Source organism: Meleagris gallopavo, chromosome 2 (genome assembly GCF_905368555.1).
Source record: "Meleagris gallopavo chromosome 2, MGAL_WU_HG_1.1, whole genome shotgun sequence".
NCBI classification, from domain to species: Eukaryota; Metazoa; Chordata; class Aves; order Galliformes; family Phasianidae; genus Meleagris; species Meleagris gallopavo.
Window position 1 is genome coordinate 40905964 of NC_139405.1, and position 21793 is coordinate 40927756.

The following is a 21793-nucleotide window of genomic DNA, read 5'->3' on the forward strand; positions in this document are numbered from 1 at the left end:
GAGGGTAAAAACCTGTTTCCAATGAGAAAAGTGCAAAGTGTAACATAAGAGAGTACTTAGTTTGTCTTCTCCTTTATGTTAGTATGAATTGATATTTGTTGTGTTCTTCTTTATTACCTCAAATGATATTATCAAGAAACACTGTCATTCTAAGCAATCATACAGGGACCAGATCTGAGAAATGAGGGTTTAAAAGCTAGTCACATTGTTAGACTGGGAGAAGAATGAGAACAATGTGCTTTGGTAAAATTGGAACTATGAAGTTGACCTAATTCTAGGGCTAGGACCAGGATGAGAAAGTTATCACAATTGTTGACAAAACATGGAATGTTTCTCAACGTGTGGCCTGTTGACTAATGGACATCACAACAGACTGGACAAGTCATTGAATATACAGATATTTTACAACATTATTGGCCTTCTACATACCAGAATATAAAAGCACTAAATAAACGTTTAAGAACAACAGGAACTAGAACAAATAATGATCAGTGAGAACCAGAATATACATTGTGCTGTATGACAGATCAATATAATGGGAAAAGTATTACAACAGAGGTATGATGGCAGAAGGACTAGCATGATAGAAAAGTAGCATGAAGGAAGGGAAGAAGATTGCCCACCTGTATCAGAAGATTCTAAGTTCACAGGGGAAAGCTTCTTCAAGGGGGTCAGCCAGCCCTTAAATGAGGTCTAAGAGAGGTGCAGCCAGGCTCCACCCCATCCAGTCACACAGGTGAATTGCTTTCACCTGTGCTCCCAAGGTTGACCGAGTGCTCAATCAGTGATTCAGGCTATGACTCAGCAGTTATCATACAGCTTTCAGTAAGAGCAGAATTAAAATTGCATCTCAGTTGTTGCAACTCAAGTAGGGTAAATACTAGAACTAATTCATTATTGTGGAACTAAATAAATACTGGTGCTCTGCTGTAACCCTGAGAGCAAATCCACAAGGATTCTTTTTTGTTATCAAGGCCATGCTTGGTTACTACTAACAGAGCCAAAATTTCTTCAAGTTTCACTATTCTGTTTATTTAAAGTAAACATAGGAAACAAAAGTGAATTTACCAGGTGTTCAAGTGCATTCCAGTAAGGGATCTGAACACAGATCTAAATAGATCCATGAGAATTGGGTATTCCTTGTAGAAAAATGCTGTAATGAAAATTGAAGTGGCCCATACCTTGAATTTCTGTCATTGTTGAGTCACTAAATTACTTGATTTTGTGGAAGATTTTGGATACCCGAGAGAATGCCTATAGAATTTATTTGCGATTTCAAAATCTATTAAGGCTACTGTTTAAATAACCAGATGGTTAGTACAAATTTGCTTCCCTACGCAAGTTCCCAGTTTAAATAGGCAGTTGCATCAAATCAGTGGGCATGGAATTCATCTTCCATTCATGGACATAGCAAATATTTGATTGCATGCATTTATATAGAAGGCCACATTGATACATAAAGCTTACATAAATCTTCTATTAACTATCCTGGGTCCCATGAGTTGCTGAATATTCCTCATGTTTTGCGTCTTTCTCCTTATCATTTCCAGTCAGGTGGAAGGTTGCTCAGCACCTTACAATCACACTGAGGGGAAAAGGTGTGATATGTTTTCTTCGTGAAAAGAACCAGCTAAAGCTATATAGAAATGACAGTAACAAAGGATCAGGCTTCAAAAATCACTGTTATGAGAAAGTAGTGGTAAAAATAAGGTATGAATTTCAGAAGTAAATGGGGTATGAATCTAAGCATGAAGGGTCAAGTGAAGAGAGAAAGACAGATACAATGTGAGATCATGAGGTTTCTCATAAACTTACTGCAATGGTGAAGTAATTGTACTTGTATGTACCTACTTTCAAAGCTGGCTGTGTCGCGAAAGAAAAAGTGCTAGAATAGTTTGATAGCATATTGATCTTTAATCTATATAGAAGATTAAATTCAAAGTTTAACATTATAAAAGAACAAATACTTTTAAAAACAAAAATACAAGATAACACAGACTCGCATCTTGATTCCTCCTGTTGTCAAAGCTTAAGAGTATACATTTTCTGGGATATGGTTCCAATGTATACAGTGTTTCCTATCACTTCAGCATATATCCATATGTTGAATTAAAATGAAACATTTTTCTTTGCAACAAAGCTTTTTCTGGTTCAAGCTCAAGACAGGGTGCTATTAGGATTTGCTAGTCTCATGTCAAATCTCACACATTATTTAAACAAGCCAGAACGAAATCAGTGCTTGTTGCAACATTCCTGACTTTTCATGACAGCTCCTAGATGCCAGCAGTCCATCTACCACCATATCAATCAATCCAACTGCTTATAACTTGCAACAGTTCAAGAGCTGAATCTTTATTTACATGAGTCTCCTGCTCTAAATTCACATCACAAGTTCTTATTCCACTCAAACACACATACAATAAGTGTTGTTTGGGGTTAAATGACAGAGGAGGTAAGAAAACTTACAAGAACTTCTTTCAGACAGCAAGGTGAAACTTCAGGCAGGAGTGGTGAATAGCCTCTCCTTATGGGAACTCTTCATAATTTGTTCACCTTTAGCTCTGGTAGACCCCCAAGGCAAATGGGGACAGGCAGGTGTAGGAGAAGAAAAGGCTGACAAATCTATTTAGCCTTCCCTGTCTCTTCATAGTTAGATTTACAATTCTGATTCACACAGACTCCTCTCCTATTTTTGCTGACTGCAGGATCATGCTTTTAGGCTCAGGTTAAACCATGCTGGAGTCACATTACTATCCACCTTACTCCTATGAGGAAAACTACCACGCCTCAAAAACAGATAGAAGAATACACTTTTCTAACAGAATCCTAACTGTAGAATAACTTTTGAATCCTTTAGTGGTTGTGTTCTCATTGCATGATCTTTGGGAAGCATAATAATAAAAACACAATGAAGAAAATATTGCCACTTGTGAAAAAATTTTTCAGTTAAAAACTGCAAGAACAAGTCAACAGGAATTTACACACTTCCCTCAACCTTAGAAACCTTAACATCCAACATTTCTTGGACATAATTGAGAATACAGTAGACTTTTCAGCATAACTCTACTTAAATGACAGTATTGGTAAGAAAAAGAAGGCATACTATTGAAACCAAAATACATAGAAACAGGTTTCTTTGCTAATATTTGCCAAAGAGCTATTAAAAAAAAAAAGTTTAAATGCAAACTTTTACATCTCCAACACGTTTTACATATTTCAGACAACAAAAGAATGCACATACATTGTATGTGATAATTTTTCAAAACCAGCTATTAAATTTTCACAGATTATAAAAAGTCTGTTTAAATATTTCATTTCTACAAAGTGAATTTACATTTTTAAGTACAAAGTGCAAATACTACAGTTGTTTTTATTGCCTTTTGGTGAGGAAATCTCCCACATGTCAAAGAGTTCTGCCTTGGGTCAGTAAGCTGCTCACCCTTGCTTCTTGGAAACTTGCTGAAAGACAGTTGGAAATATTTGCTTTATTAATGATGTTTTCAAATAATCAAGCATAAACATTTATCTCTTTATATTTCAGCAGTGTCAACATACACTTCAGGACAAGAGTTCTGAACAATTAAATATATAGGGAATAAAATAATCCCTGGCCTGTAGTACCTCAGGAATCTAAAGACAAGGCTATGAGCATTATCTTACCTTTATCCATCTTATCTGTTTCTTACCTGTGGCCTCTCTAAACGTATGCCTATCAAGCACGCAGTTTTTGCAACTGCCTTGGCAGGTCACTGGTGCAGTATACCTTTCTATGGCATGTGATGCATACAGAATGGGCTGCTGGCCAAAGTCTTATGAACATTCTACAGTTTCCTTGCAAACTTTATGTTAGGCTGCAAAAAGACCCTTTGGGTCTCATTGACAGCATGTAAGCATACATGTGTGTTGGGCAGGATGGAGCTGAGAAATGTAAATATACTTGTCCACTGCCCTAGTTGGGTCAGATTCATCATTTCCTTGATCTCATTTCGAAGAACAACTGCCAATACTCAGTATGTTAATGCATGTATCCATACCTTCTTTCTTTCAGTAAGAGTCTGTATGTGTAAAACTGCAAACATGCACGTATTTAAAAAACATATTCAGCAATATATACATGCAAAAGCACACATAACTATAGATATAATTTAACTACTACAATGCTCTCATAGAAAATGAGCTTTTGAGTGCCCATCTCCTGAGTAGTAGCAATCTGATCACTCCTTCTTAGTTGGGTGGTTTCCTATAAGGAGCTATTTGGCCCAGCTCCTTTTTAATAACTTCCTTTCAAGGGAAAACTTTTGTGATGAAAGCCTCCTTCTACATTTGCAGCCTTGTATTGTTCAAGTCTGAAACTGCCAACAGATGGTTTGCTGAGCCAGCCTTAATTCAAGGCTATCATTTCTCAGCAACAGCTTTTAAAATAATTGGTGCTGATTCAGCAAAATTATTGGACAAAATTAAAAAAAATAGAAACTCTAGTACACTTTTATTACAGATTCTGCAAGTTAAGATCAGATTACGAGAAAAGAGAGAGGGCTAGTCATGCTTCAAGTGTAATGCACGTGTGCCAGTAATTGCCATTGTATAATTAAAATAACCCCTTTGAATGCTTTTGAGTTCCGACAGGATAATTATTTTCAGGCTTCTTTGTTTAAAGCATAAGTGATTTGTAGGAGGGGACTTGAAAAGTTAAGACCACAAACATTTGTTTAAACAAACAGAAACTTATCACATCCCTCTAGCTGTTAGAACATTTTATATTCCATCAAAGGTATGTAGGAGATCTCTGGTAAAACCAACAACCAATGTTCAGCTTGCCTTAGGATGTGTGAATCTAAAATCAAACAAATCAGAGATAAAGCAAGTAACAAACTGGCCAGCAACATGAGAGGAACATTTCATTTGGCTTGTTGGGGGTTCACTCTGGGTTGAGTTTTTAACAGATTAATACAGCTTTCTGTTAGATGGGAAGACATTGAGCACACAACGACAGTAGTAAGGTTATTTTTAGCCAAATTCCTCTTTTTGTAGATGCAGGGTTACCAGAGTTGATGATATAATATGTAAATAACTTTTAAAACAAATCACCAATTACTGATGTTTTTGTGGGCAGTAACCATTTGATTCCTCTAACTAATACAAAAGTGAGGCAAGATCAGTAAGAAGTTGATTCTCTTACTAGATCATTAAATAGCTGTCAGATTCACTTCCTTCACAGTCCTTCAGACACCTGCCAAAGTGTCAGGAAGTTGTGCCCAAGCAATGCGTAAAAGTGAATACTTAGGATTAATGATTATAAAAACAGAAACACAGACATGATAAGACTTTTTATTAACTTTTCTCCTGAACTTTCATTTGAATCCCTTCTCTTCAATGTCTATTTTACCTCTATTCAAAAATTCAAAAATTCTACTTTTGTGCCTACTGAATGCCTTGTGTAACCAAAGGTCTATGAGTGAGATACACCAGAGTTATTCAGAAAGGTGAGATAAAGTCTTTGCAGAAAACTGACACAAAAACAAATCATGGATTATGTTGTCAGGGCACTTGACATTTTAATTGTTAAAATCATTCCACAGACTAAACCAATTTTAGTTTAAACATACATCATCAGACTGCTACAAATCCTACATTCTCCAGCTCATTTTGCTCAGCTAGCAAAGGCACTTCAATGTGACAACTCTTTTCTCTCTACTAAGATTTTAAAAGGTATCTAAAACCACCATATAATAATTCAGTGGTGTACACAAAATATATGGATTTTCATATGGTATAAGAAATTCATTTCAATCAATGTAACTTTGTGTCTATAGCATAACTCACAGGAAAGTGAGCAGTTTTAATTCACTTAAAAACAAAAGGGAAATGAATATAAACCAATGCACATTTAAAAATGTATGGCAGTGACTTCATTCAGGAATGCAGAAGACTTATACGAGGGCCCACTTACAGCCATCTATTCTAACCAAGATGTCACTCTATACTTCACTATGAGCATCCACGGGCATGCCTAATCCACTATGTGTTTTTTACACATTTACTCCACCTGTAGTTGACCAATTCAACTTTCCACAGACAGAAATGAAGTCAAGATTTGTTAATCAGTATGCTGCTCTGTTTTCTTTGTTGGTCTATAAAATGGCAGACTAATGCATTTTGAAGCTGCAAATGATAATCTGTAAAATCCCAAGAAATTCATGTGGGTAAGACAAAAACAAAGATTGTGTTCTCCTGAGTACTCACCTGCCTGCTAGATGAAGTGCTCTCAGTATTGGTTTTAGGGGCTGCTAAAGGGGGAAAAAAACATTATTAACATGGTTTGCAAGTTATATATAGTATCCCAAGAAGTGAAATTCTCATTCTGAATTAGCAATTTTATTCCAGGGTAACTGCACAGCTTTCAAAAAATGAGATAAAATATTTCATATCTTTCATTGAAACATCCTTTTCTTTTTCTTTCATGGAATTATATGAAAGCTGAATGACAACATTTCTTTCCAGTTATTATGTGGCACTTGCTTAAGACAGATTGCATTTAGTCAGTGTTGAGCATTTCAAAGTTATTAAATCTTTAGCAGTAAATCTAGCCTATTATGTCTGGTGGGAAAGAAGCATGGAAAAGAGGATACATTACATCATCTTAGGTTTCCTGCTGTAATGCAGAAGCATATCTCCAAAAAGCAAGCTTTTATTGGGTTGAGTCAAAGGAAGTTCTTGATTCTCTTGGAGCAAAGTAATAATTTGCATACATAGAAGCAGCTTCCTTGTCATCTTCCTTAAGCAAAAGCTCTATTAGTTACTGGCAAGTGTATTCCTTTATACTGTATACTTCTGGTATACACAAATATCAGACTTTGCCTTTGTCTTTGAAGAATCTAGACAAAAAGATAGAAAAGGTTCTTACTATGACGTTTCTTTGTTTCTGCTTTACCTTCTTCTTTTGTTACTCCAAGGCATCCCATTAATTCTTGAACTGACAAGGATTTATCATTGTTCACATCACAGTATTCCACAAATTTCTTCACACATTTTTTGGGCTTTGACTTCTTTCTTAAGAACCTTTTAAATGGCTTGATTTCTTTCTTTCCAATGTCACCACTGGAATTTTTATCTAATTGTTTGAAGTACCAGTGGACTACTCTCTCTTCCAGAGTGTGATTTGGATCAGGTTCTGAAACCCTGCAATGGAAAAAAAGAAGAAAAACCCACAACTCTTTATTCTGATACACATACTTCAGTTTATACCTTTACTTCTGAATACATAAAACACTGTTAGATGTTTTGCTTCATGAACCTCTCTGTTTTTTGCTACTAGCTTTTTTGTAGTGAATCTTTACTTTTTGCTTTGGTGATACTGACTTATGACATACTTCAGTTACGTACATTATGTGTTTTCATGATTCTGTCTTTCTCTCATTTACTTCTCTCTTCATTTTTTTCTGTTTCAGGAAATGAAAGGAGAAGGCAACGTGTTCTCAGTACTGTGCTCACCCCAATACAATTAATTAAGAAGATAACCCTTTGTGTAAAATTTAGGATATAGTTGGCCAAAAAACTGGAGCCCAATTACATCCCATGATGAATGGTCTCAGATATAAAACAAACAAACAAACAAAAGACTTGAATTACAGGGTAAATTATAATAATATTAAATAATATTAATAATTTACCCTGTAATTCAAGACTTTTTTTTTACCCTCTTCAGGTAGTAAGCATCTGACCTGCAGATGTTCAAAATTTGTCAGCAGTTATATAGTTTTAATTCTGTCTGTGTATACTGATAGCATTGATTTGTTTTAGAATCAACTAGGCAAAACATAAATCAAAAATTCATCAAGTCTGATAATAAAACAAAGGAAGACTAAGATGCAGTTACTCCAGCAGGCATAGATAAATTCTAAGCTGTGTGGCTGATGAGAATCCAGCCACTGAGTGCATCTCTACTGAGTGAGCATAGTCCACAGTGGTAACTTTGAAGTAAACTATCCTAGATAGGTTCTTGTAAATTTACTTTTTGTGAAGGCAGAAGAATTACTTCTCAAGGGCCTCATCAATTCATTCTCCACTGCCAGAACTCTTTTAAAGACACATGAAAAGGATCTGAAACCCACCGGCTGGAAGACAATGATGGATCAGAGACTGCATGCACCATATCTGTGGACAGTGCATCCAAAACACTCGTCAAGAATTCATTCTTCTTGGCCCCAGGACAACCTAGAAAAACAGTGGACTTTTTTTCTTGTCTCTTATTTTTATAACATTTAACTTCCAACAATATTTCAAAGTTAGAGATAGATGTGACTCCTGTACACTGACTCCCATTAATGATGGACAAACTTAGAACTTAATTCAAAGACAAGCATCTATGTTCAGACATGTATGCCATAGAACAGGAATAGAAAAACATCCTTTTGAACTCAAGCAAATGGGAATCTGGTTTGTATTCCTTGGAGACTCATACTTCAATCTTCTTTCTTTAAGATGTTGTGCTTTTTTTCCACAGGTGTCACATTCTGAAAAGAGCAGCTTTGAATCCACAAAAGTTTGAACATCACAAAGACTGTTTGGAACATGGACTAGATGCTCAAAGTCCTACACTTCTTTCAGATTTCCACCTCTGCTTCTCTGAACTGCCACTAGTTTTCTAAATGCACATTATCTCAGTATATCAATCTTCTGATATGTAAAACGGCAGTCAGCTGCTTTCCTCTTTCACTTTTCTCTGGGGATTAACTCCCACAATACAGTACTTAGCAAAATAGGATGCTGTTGGGTAGTAGTTTGGTTCATACTGTGAGATCCTATGTTATATCATCCTCATAATTACATTCCTTATACCATGAAACTTTTCTGAAAGAAACTGACAGCACATTTCATACACATAATACATTAGATAAGCATATAATGAAAGATCCACTCTTAGAGCAGTGCAGCTGGAGCAGATAAATTCATCTGATAAGCACAGGGTTGTTGACACATGAAGGTTTGCTTATACAACACACCTGCTTCCTCTCTTCTTTCCTAGAGCCCAGAGCCAAACACCAGGACTTTGCCCAGCCCTGTAACATGAGTTAAATTCTATGATGAACCACAGACGGTGACACAAACATCACAAGCTTGAAGACAGAGGCCACCATTCACAGATAATTTTGTGCTGGAGACCCATTTACCCACAGTTCCCTTCCTAAGTGAAAAGGGAAAATGCTTTGAAAGGTTATGGAAAGGGAAGATTAGTCCATTGGTAGGGATTTGTTGTGTCACTACACTTTTCAGTTGCCTCTAGAGCAGGCAGTTATCTGTGTCTGAAAAGCCTCATCTAGCCCAGCAAATTATTTTTTAATACGTCCCATGTTGATTGAAGGAAATGAACTTATGTTATATTGGCCTCGAGCTCTGCTGCAGTAAGAATAGCTCAGTTATTACATAAAGCAGCAGCACCCACTGCCCAATTCATTCATGAACTTTGTCTCTTATAGGCTTGTCTTCAGCACCAGAGATATTTTATTCCAGTAATTGTGAAAGGCATATAGTGAGTTTGAAGCAAGTTTCACCACACATCTGAAACCAGATGTCACTGAGAATCCATTTGGCCTGTGGATGTGGTTCTCTTGAAGGCATAGGCAGAAATTTCTCTTCCAAGGCTGTCCTTGGAGACTTGTCTTGAGCTTTATGAATTTCTTACCAGTGTTGTTATTGTCATCAAACAGAAGCCTGAATCCTACTCCAAACGTGATTTGTGCATTGATACAGGGCTCTTGGAAAATGCAGACAGCAATACCTCAGAATATAAAAATGCAGCACAATATGGAGACAAGACAATTTGACTTCTTTGTTTCTCTATCCTTTTTTGGATACATGATAATGTTAATATTCAATTTGATTTAGGAGCTCCATCTGAATTTTTCATGTTTATTATTAGTGTATTCCTGAAACATCTGAAAGAAACAAAGAAGTATGCTTTGGGTAGTTCCCACTGCTGTCAAGGGAGCTGCTGAGTGTACATGTGCTACAGATGGAGAGATCAAAACCATTACTTGGAGCTAAGCTAGGTAGGGTAAAGCTAGGTAGGGTAAAGAATCAACTTCTAAATTAACAAGATATCACAGAGAGGGAGGTGAAATCTATAGTTTAAAGGAAGTCTTGGACAATATTCCCTAAGATTAAGAAAGGTTTCTAAATACACATTGCATGAAGTTGCAATCACAGCTGACAGTAGCAGAAGTCTTTTCATAAAAAAAGAAATCTTGCTGTTGAAACAAACACAATCTGTTGCTGTGAAACATTCTAAATTGTAACTCTACTACTTAACGTAAAATGACACCCTACAAAATCCTCATCAGTTAAATACAGAGAAAATATTCAATTTCTTCCAATTATAATTTTTGCTGATGTGTGGGCAATCACATGGCAATTTACCTCACAGTAAATCTCTGTTCTTTGCAGGTGTTATTAACTCAGAGTAATTCTCTGGAGGTTTCATGCTGAGCTTTAATTTTCAACAAACTTGTGGATGAAATAGCAAGACGAGGGGAGCTGTAGCTTGATTGTAATGAATAATTCACTCTTAGTGAACTAAATACAGAAAGGAAAGCGTAGTTTGTTATCGGAGCCTCATGCTTCTCACTATGGTTTATGTGTTTCATTTTTTTCTCACGCAGCTGCTTGTCCTGTCCAGATTTGACAGCTTACATAAATAATAATTTGTTGTCAAAGGGTAAAGTTGAAACCACATGGAGTCACTCTACAGGTTCAGAGATGTAACTTAGAACTGAGTGTATGTTTTAAGGATAGTTTTACCCAGAGCAAACCTCAGACCAACAAATACACACCACAAATGATGGGAATATACCAACACCTCATTTCAGCTACAGCATAAAGGCAATCAAAGAATCTTCACTATATTACTATAAACCTCATATGTTCCTCTATAAATATATCTAACATTAGTACAAAGGATATATTTTTTGGTAGTTAATCTGTGGGACAGGTACCTTTCTTGAAATATGCAACCAACTGCCTTGGAGCTCCCTGTCTGGTTGATAATAGTCTACTGCTGTCAATATCAGAAGAATAGTGTTTGCTGCACATCTGAAGTTATGGCAAGAAAATTATTCTGTTCATTTCTACTAAAATGTTCATACAATAGGCAGAATTATTCATTTCAAATGGGACTTTATACATTAATCTTCCTGTAAGAGAGAAAACTGTTGAGTCAGTCACTCAATTAACTAAAAGAAATATGACAACTTCTAATTACAAAACCTGAAGATGCCTTTTTATTTCCTATTTGTTTATATGACAATCAAGCTTAGAAATGCACTCAAACTCAACAGCCACTGAAATATCTCTGTTTATCATAAATAAGTTTTGATCCGCCCAAAACAGGAATGATCAGGTATTGGGGGTTTTTTAGGTTTTTTCTTTTTTTTTTTTTTTTTCCAGCTTGGACATCCCTGAAGTGCTGGTGTATGGAAGAACTGAATTTAACAAAGTTTGTCAGTGCTATTGGTTATGCTTGGACAGCAGAAAATGCAGGAAAAAAATGTTTTCTGGACTTCTTTACTATACAAGAGTTTATGTAAAACTCATGACTTCATATATAAATCATAACTAGTTGGTGTTTCTCTACATATGCAGTGGGCCCTCCTCATTTTATGGAGGACTTTCAGAGCTTCTCCCTAGCTCCATACCAGAAGGAAAAATAAAAACAAACAAAACAAACAAACAAACAAAAAAACTTGCAACCTTCAAAAGATGACTTTGGGAACTGAAATTTGTAACTCTGTTAGAGACTAAAAATCATGACCTCAACAGGGTCTGTGGTTTTATGACTCATTACAGTTTTTCCCTCACTGTACCTCCACATAACTTGTCACAAAGAGCAATTATCTCTCTCTTTCTCTATCCTAGAGGGGATGAAGATATTTTCATCTCTATCTCTCTTTGTTAACAGCCCTTAGGCATTATCCTTTTTTTTTTCCTCAAATACTCCTAAAAATTAAAAGAATTAATTTAAATTACCTGTTCCAATGAATTCAGCTTCTCCTCTAATTTCTTTCTAAATAAATTGTTCAGAGCACCAAGTTAAGGCCATACTTATAACCTTAAGATTGACCAGAGATCTTACTCAGGCTAGTCTTGAGGAAGAATCCAATAGGCCTTTCCCCGTAGCACTGTGGCCAGGGTTTCTGTGACCTGAACGGACCAACAAAGAAATAATAAAGTAGGATAGAATGGATGCTAGCTGGAGGGGAGATACAGATTCTAAAGATTTGTAACATGGAGCCCTACATCTTTCAGGGAGGAAGCATTATATCTGGAGAAGGGCAGGAAGTATATTTCAGTTCTCTACTTTTATTTGTTAACTTTATTTTTAATACTAGTCTAAGTATTCAGGGAGAAGGAAACAAAAGAGCAGGCAAAGGACTCTTTCAGGGCCCTACCCTTCAATCCCAGATGTTCATATCATACAAAAGTCCACTGAATGAGATTTGCTGGAAAGGGGTGTCTCATCCGTAACAGTTAGAGCTCAGTATAAAGGAACACATTCAGAAGGCATTCATCCCAACTATCTTAGATTTCTTCTTATAATAGGACAATATCTCCCTCAAAATGTATCTTTTCTTCCCAGTGCCTACAGAGGAACACCTATACCTCATGTGGTGTAAAGCTGCTTGTGATTAATTCTATACATGTCTGTTTTCTTAATTAATTTAGCCTCCAACTGCTCTTATTCTTCAGGTAAATGTTGTGGAAAGAAGAGACTACGTTCATAAAAGAAACCTGTATGAGCCTGTAAACAGTTGCCTACTCAGGCAACTGAATGACAAAGGCTAAGGCGTTTTTTATATGAAAAGCAGTTTATATCATTTATTTCAGTGCTTATAATAGTATTGTTAAACAAGAAAATCAGATCATCACAGAATAGCACAGGTAATGTAAAATAACTCACTTTGGATTACACTGGTTAGTTTGATTACTCCTCTCTAAGAATTAGAAAAGGTTTTGAGAAACAAATTTCTTGCTTCATAGCAAGATTTCTCTATGAAAACAGGGAGATATGAACTGGCTAGTACGATGTAATTCTCCCTAATGCCATACAAAAGAAAACAAAAAGAAAAAAAATAAAAAGAACTTGAGAAGTTCTGTAGACTGTAGTTGCCTTTTTAAACATTCATTCGTGGACTCTTACCTTCCTATTTTTATTGAGACCAGGAAAAAGATCTGAAAAGTCAGGTGATAAGGAGTTCATGCTTCCTTTGCTGCCTATCTAGACACAAAGCAGCTGTTTTTATTAGGTAGTCACTGCCTAGACAATATCTATGCCTGTTTGGGAGGCCAAAGACATTTCAGTATGTTGAGGAGAACCTCAAATTCGGAACATTTATGTTCAGCCTCTGCCAATGTAAACTCCAAACCTTCAGAGGCTTGTCACCTTGCCACCAGAACATGATCTGCAATATAGCTGTGTGGATCCAGTCCCAGTGAAAGAAACACAATGCATTCGCCTGAAGTCAGCACAGTGAAACAAGCCAATGAAACCCAGATCAGGGCACAGAGAGAAGAGCATCAGGATTAGAAATGGGCTCCAAAAAAGTTCAGAAGCAAAAAGGAACTGGATTTTCAAAAGGTAACACTTCTGCCTTACATAAATACGATAATATTTCATGATTACCTGTCCCTAAGATATACAGCCGGTATTTCTGACTGCAGTAACACTTTCTACAATGCATTATTAAATTGAACTGTCTTTGGAATCCAGATTTCTATAGCATGACAGGCATCTCCACATTAATAATCGGGGAGTTAAAATGCAGTCCTTTTTGACCAAAATTTACTACTTATTCACTTGTGTTTTTCATCATGCTGTTATGTTACCTCTCTGGAGATGGGTGTAAATGACCATATTTAATTACTTCTCTTTAAATATCTATTAAAAAAAGGAAAAGTTATTACAAAAAAATGTGTGTTGTTGCAATTATGGAAGTGACCTCAGAAATAAGGTGCATAATTCTTGTGTCCTGATGAAAAAAACTGAACTACAGGGACTTGGTTAGTGGTAATGTTTTTTACATTACTTTATTAATCTAAGCAGGCTGATCCTTGGACATATGCATGAAATCAGTCTTTCCTATAAACTGATGCTGTTTTTAACCTTTCTAGATATCTCTTCCTGAGAATACTGAAATCCATCCTCAACTAAAGCCACAAGAAAGCTCCCCATTTAGATACTAACAACCATTGATCATTAAAGCAAAAACATGAAGAAAATTCAGAACTGAGTGAGAAACTGAGTCAGCCCAGCAGCACAAATTTATTTGAGAGCTATTTCTGAAGAGTCCCTGCCCACAGTGTGGTACCAGGTTTTCAGAGAAGCTCAGAACCTTCATGCCAGTCTGTGGTCCTTATACTGTCCTAACATGAGATAGATGGAAACTTACAGCACTCCTTAAAGACACCATTCAGTCCTCAAATGGTGATAAATACATGATGGGCACACCTCTGAAACAGTGTTTTGATGTGTGGGTATTTTTTAATCCAAATGTACATAGCAACCTCCATCTCACAAATGCAGTGATGTGGTGTTTCTCTACCCTGGAAATAGAAGCAGTGGCAGAGCCACCAATTATAATACTGTTATAGATCACATTGTTGGATGGTGTAGGATAATCTGGAAAAGAAAGTGGGGAAGGAAGGAGCAGATAGGAAGCAGAAGATCTAGATAGATTGCAAGCAGTCATGTTAAGTATCAGAATCCTACATATGTATGATTTTCTTGTACAGGTATGTGCAAGTACTGAATTTAAATCAGTAATATATTTGTCATTGATTTTGTTTGATTTTATTTTCTCCCTTGTTTCCATAACTTGCAAATAAAAAAATTTAGAAACTGGAAACACAGAGGAGAGCTGGGAGCAATGGGAGGCCAAATGGCTATTTCTTGGAACTTTAATTATACACTAAATTTTAACACAGAATGAGTTTTTATAGCAGTGATTAAAAGAGGTTTATAAAATGGAAATCTTTGTAGTAACTGAAGTGAAAAAGAGTCAGCAAGAATGGCTAAATATTACTTGAGCACAATGGAATGAAATAGTCCTTGGAAAACTGGCATCACAAAAGTCTTTCCCTCTTTTTATGCACTATTTAACTTGGGATTGGCAGTTAAGTTACCTTCCTGGATCCTTTCCATTAGACATGACAGACTTCCTCTGCAATTAACATTTCAACTCTCAGTAGCTCATCTTTTACAAAATAAAAATTTGTAAAATGACTAATACAAAAGCATAAAAGCATCCTTACAATTGCCCATAATGAAAATTTTTCAAGCTATGATATTATGCAAGAATAAAATGCCCTTAGTTCCTGCTGAAAGAAGTGGAGATGCCATGACAAACTGCAGGCTCAGGCCTTAACAGTGAAGAAGCACTGCTAATTCACCATTTCCCAGCTCACTTCCCCAGGACTGAGAGAGATCTCTGTAGCTATAGCAGGACTGCAAATGAAATTTCTTTTCATTGGCATCTGTCTAGAATGGATGTTATTTTCAAATTGGCATTTGTCTAGAATGGATGATCCCCCAGGTAAAAAAAAAAAATCCCCTCATTAAGCCACAATAAACAAATATCCACGTAATGATGAACTTGCTTCATCCCACAAAAAGCATGACAATTCAGATTTAAAACCAACGCCATCCATAATTTGCAATTTACAGTAAGCACTGAGGAAATGAACATGTAGTGCTTGGTAGCAAAGATCCTTCAATGACAGAAGCACAATAGAGTAAATTAAAGATGGAGATGAATGTAATTATGGTTCTAAAGTGTCTGCCAGGAGGGATTCAATGCAGCTGACTTCATGTAAGAGAGTTTACAGCATGTGGTTTGATTACAAAGTGCCTTGAGTTGTCTTACACCATGAAGATACAATTACGTGATAGCAATCCATTATGGATTATGAGGATGATTTCTTCACTGGACCACTACACTGAATAGTAGTTTTGTTTTGTACAGCGCGTTCTGTTTCCCTCAATGCTGCACGTCCTGCATTTGCTTGGGAACCTAGAAAGGAATTTTCTGCAGCCATGCCAAGGCCTAGATTTTCTTATATTCTGTGCAGAAGCCCACCCTACAGCCTATGTCATATATACTGGAGCTTAAGGCTAATCAGTTTGCCCAAAGTTGGTCATTTGGTATTAACAGGTAATGTCTGAGAAGGCTGAGGACTATTACTGACTATTGAAAAGTAAAATATTTTTCCAGCAGGCAGACTTGATCTGCAAAAAAAGATGACCTTGTTTTATACAGACTGACGTGACACAAAGTGGAACTGCTTCAAAACTGAGCATGGATACACAAGTGTAAGAGCATATGTATCTTATTTCTGGAGCAGGCCATGAAATCTCATTTGTTGACAACACAGCAACAGCAACACACAAAGGAGGTTCTCTGGCACATTGTTAACTGTGGCTGCATAAATGCAAAGAGATGGGAATGAGACAAATCAAACCGCAGCCATGCATTTTGCAACAGTGTTTACCTATGGGTGAATGGAACTGAAATAATGGCTCTGATTATAATTCATACACTTCACATTTCCATTCTAGCTCTCCTGAGAATACTTCCTCGGTACAAATATATATACTCTCATGTTGATTTAGTAAGCAGTAGTCATTTATCATCTCGAGTGAATGAATGTAAAGCACTCATTCAAAATCAGAGGTCCATGCTCCAAGCTTAGAGATATACAGCACTGCAAATTCCAGCTGACAAAGATGTTCAGTCTTTGAACTTTATACAATCAGAGTAGCTGACCCCTATGCAGATGGCTATAAAGGGGTTAATATGCTAGATTGTCAAAACTGAAAAGATGTTCTGAGGCTTGGTTAGAAACAGAAGACAGAAGAGAAGGCAGAGACTGTAAAGATGCTTAAACCTTTTAAAATGCCTGGGATTAGATTAAGAAATTCAGTATGTTTGTGGATTACAAGAACAAGATAAGCAGCTAAAACAAATCAATTTCTGCCAATACATACGACCACATTCACAGTGGGATTTGTGCCAGGGTTCTACAACCTGTGCCATTACCAAACATGAAGTTTAAGCCAAAATGATTTCTTTGTGTGAGAAGTTCAAAATTTAGGGGAATCAGAAGGATATGAAAGGTGAAAAGGTGGAAAGAAAAGATGAGCATGGAAATTAGAGGTAACCAGGTAGAAAGTCAAGGGGAGAAGAGGCGCACAGAAACCAGTGGGGAAAATAACTGCTTAGAGCAAACCCTCAGGAACAGATTGTACTCTGACACAAGCAAAACCATAGGTCACTGAGAAGTTCTGGCTTCCCATGAGAATGCTTCTTGAGGGTTTCTTTACCCACACCTTCCAAAGCCATGTAGATAACATGGCTGAATCTCTGTATCTTTATCTGCATTTGTAGAGATAGAGGGTTTTTCTATCTTCTATTGCTTCTAACTCCCTCACTAAGAGATCACAATGTGTCTTTCTCGAGGCCTGATCAGAAAATAACAATTCCACCATGTGGAAAGTGTAAAGACTGGATAATTTAGATTTTATTCTGGTGCAGAATTAACTTCTCTTTTTCCTTTATGAACTAAACACCCATCCCATTTTGGCCAATTAGATGATGGTACACAGCTAAAATGGGGGAGACTGAGGTTCAACTCATTGATCCAAACCAGACAAAACGGGGGTTGAAGCTGGCTTGTTGTTATCCCATGGGAGTAGACTGATCTCTGACACCAAAGAGTCAGGTTCAGTTCCCTGCTCTGTCTGGTTTGGATTAGCAAGTTGAGTCTGGATCCTCTCCTCCTCAGCTGAGTGCTCTAATCATCAAGCTATTATGTATCTACAGAAGGCATCCTTTTGTTGTGAGCAAAGTCAGAACAAAGACTGTCAAAAACTAATTTTTACCACTACATAAAGACATTTTCAGAAAAATAACAGTAACTTCAGATTGGACTGCACGGTCTGTAAGTTATGGCTTCAGCTTGCATGGTATAGAGAAATGCAAAAACATATTCCAAAAAAACTGGCAAACAGTTTTAACAGAGCACTCTCACTGAACCAAATGAATGCATAAGCTTGAAGACAAGAATGTGTTTCAGTAGTTTGCTGGACCGTGGCCACTGCACTTTGCATGCTGAAGAGCTGAATTCTCAGAAAACTTTTTTTTTTTGCCGTGCATGTTCTGGACTCAGACTTTCCTCCATACCAATCAACAGAGGTTTGGGAACTGATACTTAAGCAGCACTTTAGCATTCTGTCATGCCATAAGGCACTCTTAAATGTGGTTTTTTTTTTCAGCAGTGCTCATATACAAGAGAAGCCTGTTCTTTGATATAGGAATTCATTAAGTCTGTAGGATTTTATTTTCTACCTATAAATCCATTCTATTTAAAACTGAGTGTTTGACTTGTCCATTATTTAGGATAAATGTTTCAATTATGAGACATAAACCAGAGAGAGAAAATATACCTTTCAGTGAGATAAACGTGAATTCACAGTGGAGGGCAAAAAGTAGGGCAGTTGGAGGGAATCAAACATTCAGATATTATGGAAAAGAATAATTAAAAAAAAAAAAGTTCATTCATATAGCAAAAATATGGCACAGAGTAGTTCACTTGTTATATCTCAATTTGAAAGGCATGTTTCAATTCAAAACTCAGATTATAGGCTTCATTTCAGTTGCCTTTCCATTTTCTTGTCATGAAAATGGCTACGGTTAATTTACTGAATTTTAAATGGAGGAGAAACTTGGGGTTCTCATAGAGTATCTTCAATAGCATCACCAAACTTTATACTCAGTGACACAACGTAGTAAAGAATCCAGGATTATCTTGAATATTAAGTGCATTTTAGGTTATTCTGACATCTGTGGTCTACTGGAGCAACTGTGAATTGCAATTTATGCAATTCACAGACTTACAAGGATAGAAGCATTTATAAAGAACAGAGGAGAAGCTGGGAGCTCCAAATTCACGTTTTACAACTTTTTTTTTTTTTTGTAATCTTTAGGTTTTCTGCTTTTTTCTGCATAAAAACATGTTATATTTCATCTCTGAAATACGTGAGAGATTCCACATATGCTGGTGATGTCTTCTGAAGTGGTTATCAGGAAACACTGAACAACAATATAACTGCATAGCTATCAAAACAGATTTTAAGAACAAATTGCTCTTATTTTAGGACAGGCATTTATCTGTAGGCTCTGCTGAGAATATAATGAGTATAGTATGTCCTCATTTTATCTTTGCTGTTTTAAAATGTTCTGGTTTATCTGTAAGCAAAGATAAAACACAAAGAAGGCAATTGGGGATAGCAGGGTTGGGGAATTAATATTTTGCTGTTGAATAAAGGAGTTTTGGTTAAGTTATAGGCGAAGGCAGTGAATTCCAAATTACAGATGTTTACTAAGGGAAAGTGCTGAAGTACTTTCTGAGAGGGAAAACAAATCCATGACAGGAAACAACTTGAGCCTGTGTACAGGAACATGAATACTTATTTAAATAAAAAATACATTTGCAAACAAACATTTCAGTTAATAAACACATCCATAAATGTATTATGACTGAGAACAGGTCCACTCATGAGCGTCATCTGAGATATAAGGGATACAAGTTACCTCTCTCTTTCTATGCATTTAGACAGCCCAGGTTTAATAGACTCATTCATTTAATAGTTTTATGATAAGAAATGCATGCTTCTAATATAAACCAGAGTTTTCTGACCTGTTTCATGGGGTGACTTTCCTTGGGCTGACTGCAAAGAATCAGAGCAGTGTGTATCTGCTCACATTCCTTCTTTCCCCTCCAGCCTTCCTCATGAGGTGATTATCAAGTGAAGCCTGCCCACAAGATACCCCACAGCTAGAGATGAACGAGAGCTAGCAACAATAAAGCATTCACTCAGATGCTTGACTAGGTCTCCAAGCTTAACGCACAAGCAGCTTCAGAATTTGACAAAACAAGGTTTCACTGTAGAATAAACCATACCATTTTTACTCTCCCAGAAGACTTCTGCTTTCCCAAATAACCCTAGCTTCACCAAGCCACCTGCCTGTGTCAGGGAAATTAATGAACTTCGAAAGTAAAACCAACTCAAGATGAACAGTGAGCCCTGTTTATCCAAGCATCGGAAATGCCAGCACTACAGCAATGAGACTTCTTTTTTTTACCAAGCCATACAGGGAGCTGTAAATTAAAGCCTGATTTTGTACCGTACATGTCCAGCCACTGCACTGCACATTAATCTCTTTCCTTGATTCATGTGCCAAGTTTTCAGTAAAGTTGTATGATGCATGCCTTGAACCACAAGTTTGGCACCAAGAGAACTGTGCACTCTTTTAATACTGGGGTCAAAATATGTATCTCAAGAAATTGATTTTTTATAGGAACTTCAAATGTGTAGACTTTTTTCATAATCCCAACTGAAAAACACATTTAGTGAACAAAATCGTAGATATAAATCCTGCACAGCTCACAGACATAAAGAACTGGGCTTGTAAACACGTGAGACACAGATGTGGCTCAGTTTGCCTTGATTTTTTAATCATAAAACAAGAACGAAGGAAAAAGAAGCACATCAGACAAAAGATGAAGTCAGCATTCTGTCAAGGAAAGTGGACAGTTGGAACAGAGAACATGAATTTAAACAGCTCATTACAAGTTGGCATTTTAGTGTTTGTGAAGAAAATAAACTTAGTCCAGCTTGAGATAGGAGAACATGGGAATTTCATGAAAAAAATAGAGTTTTAAAAAAAAGAAATCCGGAAGCAAAAGTAATTTCTTTTTACCTGAGGGACTAGCTTTCTTTGATTCAGTAGGAACCAGACTAAGTTCAATTAGAGAAAAACAATTCCCTTCAAAATACTGTGCTTGTATATCAAATATCAATTATTTTTATCCATGACTCTGGTTCAAATCAATACAGCATTATCAATGACATTCAGAGCATGAACTGTCTGTAGGTGCTGTTTACATAGTTTATATGATCTCAGCCTCTACAGCCCATCTGGTCTTCTAATTATACTGCACGAGCATATCCAAAAACTTGGATTCCATTAAATGATTAAGGAGGAAGAGAGATGTTTACCCAAAATTCATAGTTAGCTAAGTAGTCTTTGGCTTGTCAGGGGAAAAAAGAAAAAATCATACTATATTATCATACTATATACTGTATTTTTTCAGAAGGAATCTTCCTACTTTTCTAAGAGAAAAGATGTTGAGACTATTGTAAGGGCTGGAAAGTTAATTTTTCTCTCATGCTAGAATGAACTTGTTTCTTAATAGGTCTGCATGAGAAATCTGAAAGGTAAGTATGCAAAGCTAGAACAAAGGGATGAAGAATGTGGCCCTAACAGCCATTTTGACCAGCACATGGTAAACCAGCACTTAATACCTCTGGGAAGATTTGAAATCATTGATAAACGTGGACATCTCCAAGCTACATGCCATATATGTAGTGAGCACAATGTCACCTGAGGATGTTGAGCTCACTGACACAGCATAGCATGACTGTCCCCACCACGAGAGGAATGTCACACAACATTTAGTGAACAACGTAGGCAAATAATGTACCTACAGGAAAGATAGGGCCAAGCAGTTCCCTTCTGGTAAGGGAATAGTTTAAAACCCTTATAGGTCTCATTGACAGAAAAAGATACTACAATTTCATTCACCAGATCTTCCCCCTCGCCCAGATTCATGCCCAAGTAAGCTGACCTCTGCCAAGTTTGGAAGGAGTTGAAAAAACACAGCACAGGCTCTCCAGAGTCTG

General features: G+C 36.7%; 1 protein-coding gene across 7 annotated transcripts in view; it reads right to left on the reverse strand.

The window, feature by feature from the left end:
• Positions 1 to 1894: 1894 nt before the first annotated feature.
• Positions 1895 to 21793, reverse strand: part of SMOC2 (SPARC related modular calcium binding 2) — a 130059-nt gene continuing 110160 nt past the window's right edge. For 2 of the 7 annotated variants that reach the window (XM_085219818.1, XM_085219821.1), the window contains exons 10-13: positions 8112 to 8214; positions 6932 to 7179; positions 6244 to 6284; positions 1895 to 3459 (exon numbers count right to left, since the gene is read on the reverse strand). In XM_085219818.1, coding sequence (XP_085075944.1) covers positions 3436 to 3459; positions 6244 to 6284; positions 6932 to 7179; positions 8112 to 8214 — 416 coding nt within the window. In that variant the 3' untranslated portion in view covers positions 1895 to 3435. Of the gene's footprint in view, positions 3460 to 6243; positions 6288 to 6904; positions 7180 to 8111; positions 8215 to 21793 lie in introns of all 7 variants that reach the window. The other 5 variants (XM_085219815.1, XM_085219820.1, XM_085219814.1 and 2 more) reach the window with 3 other exon arrangements.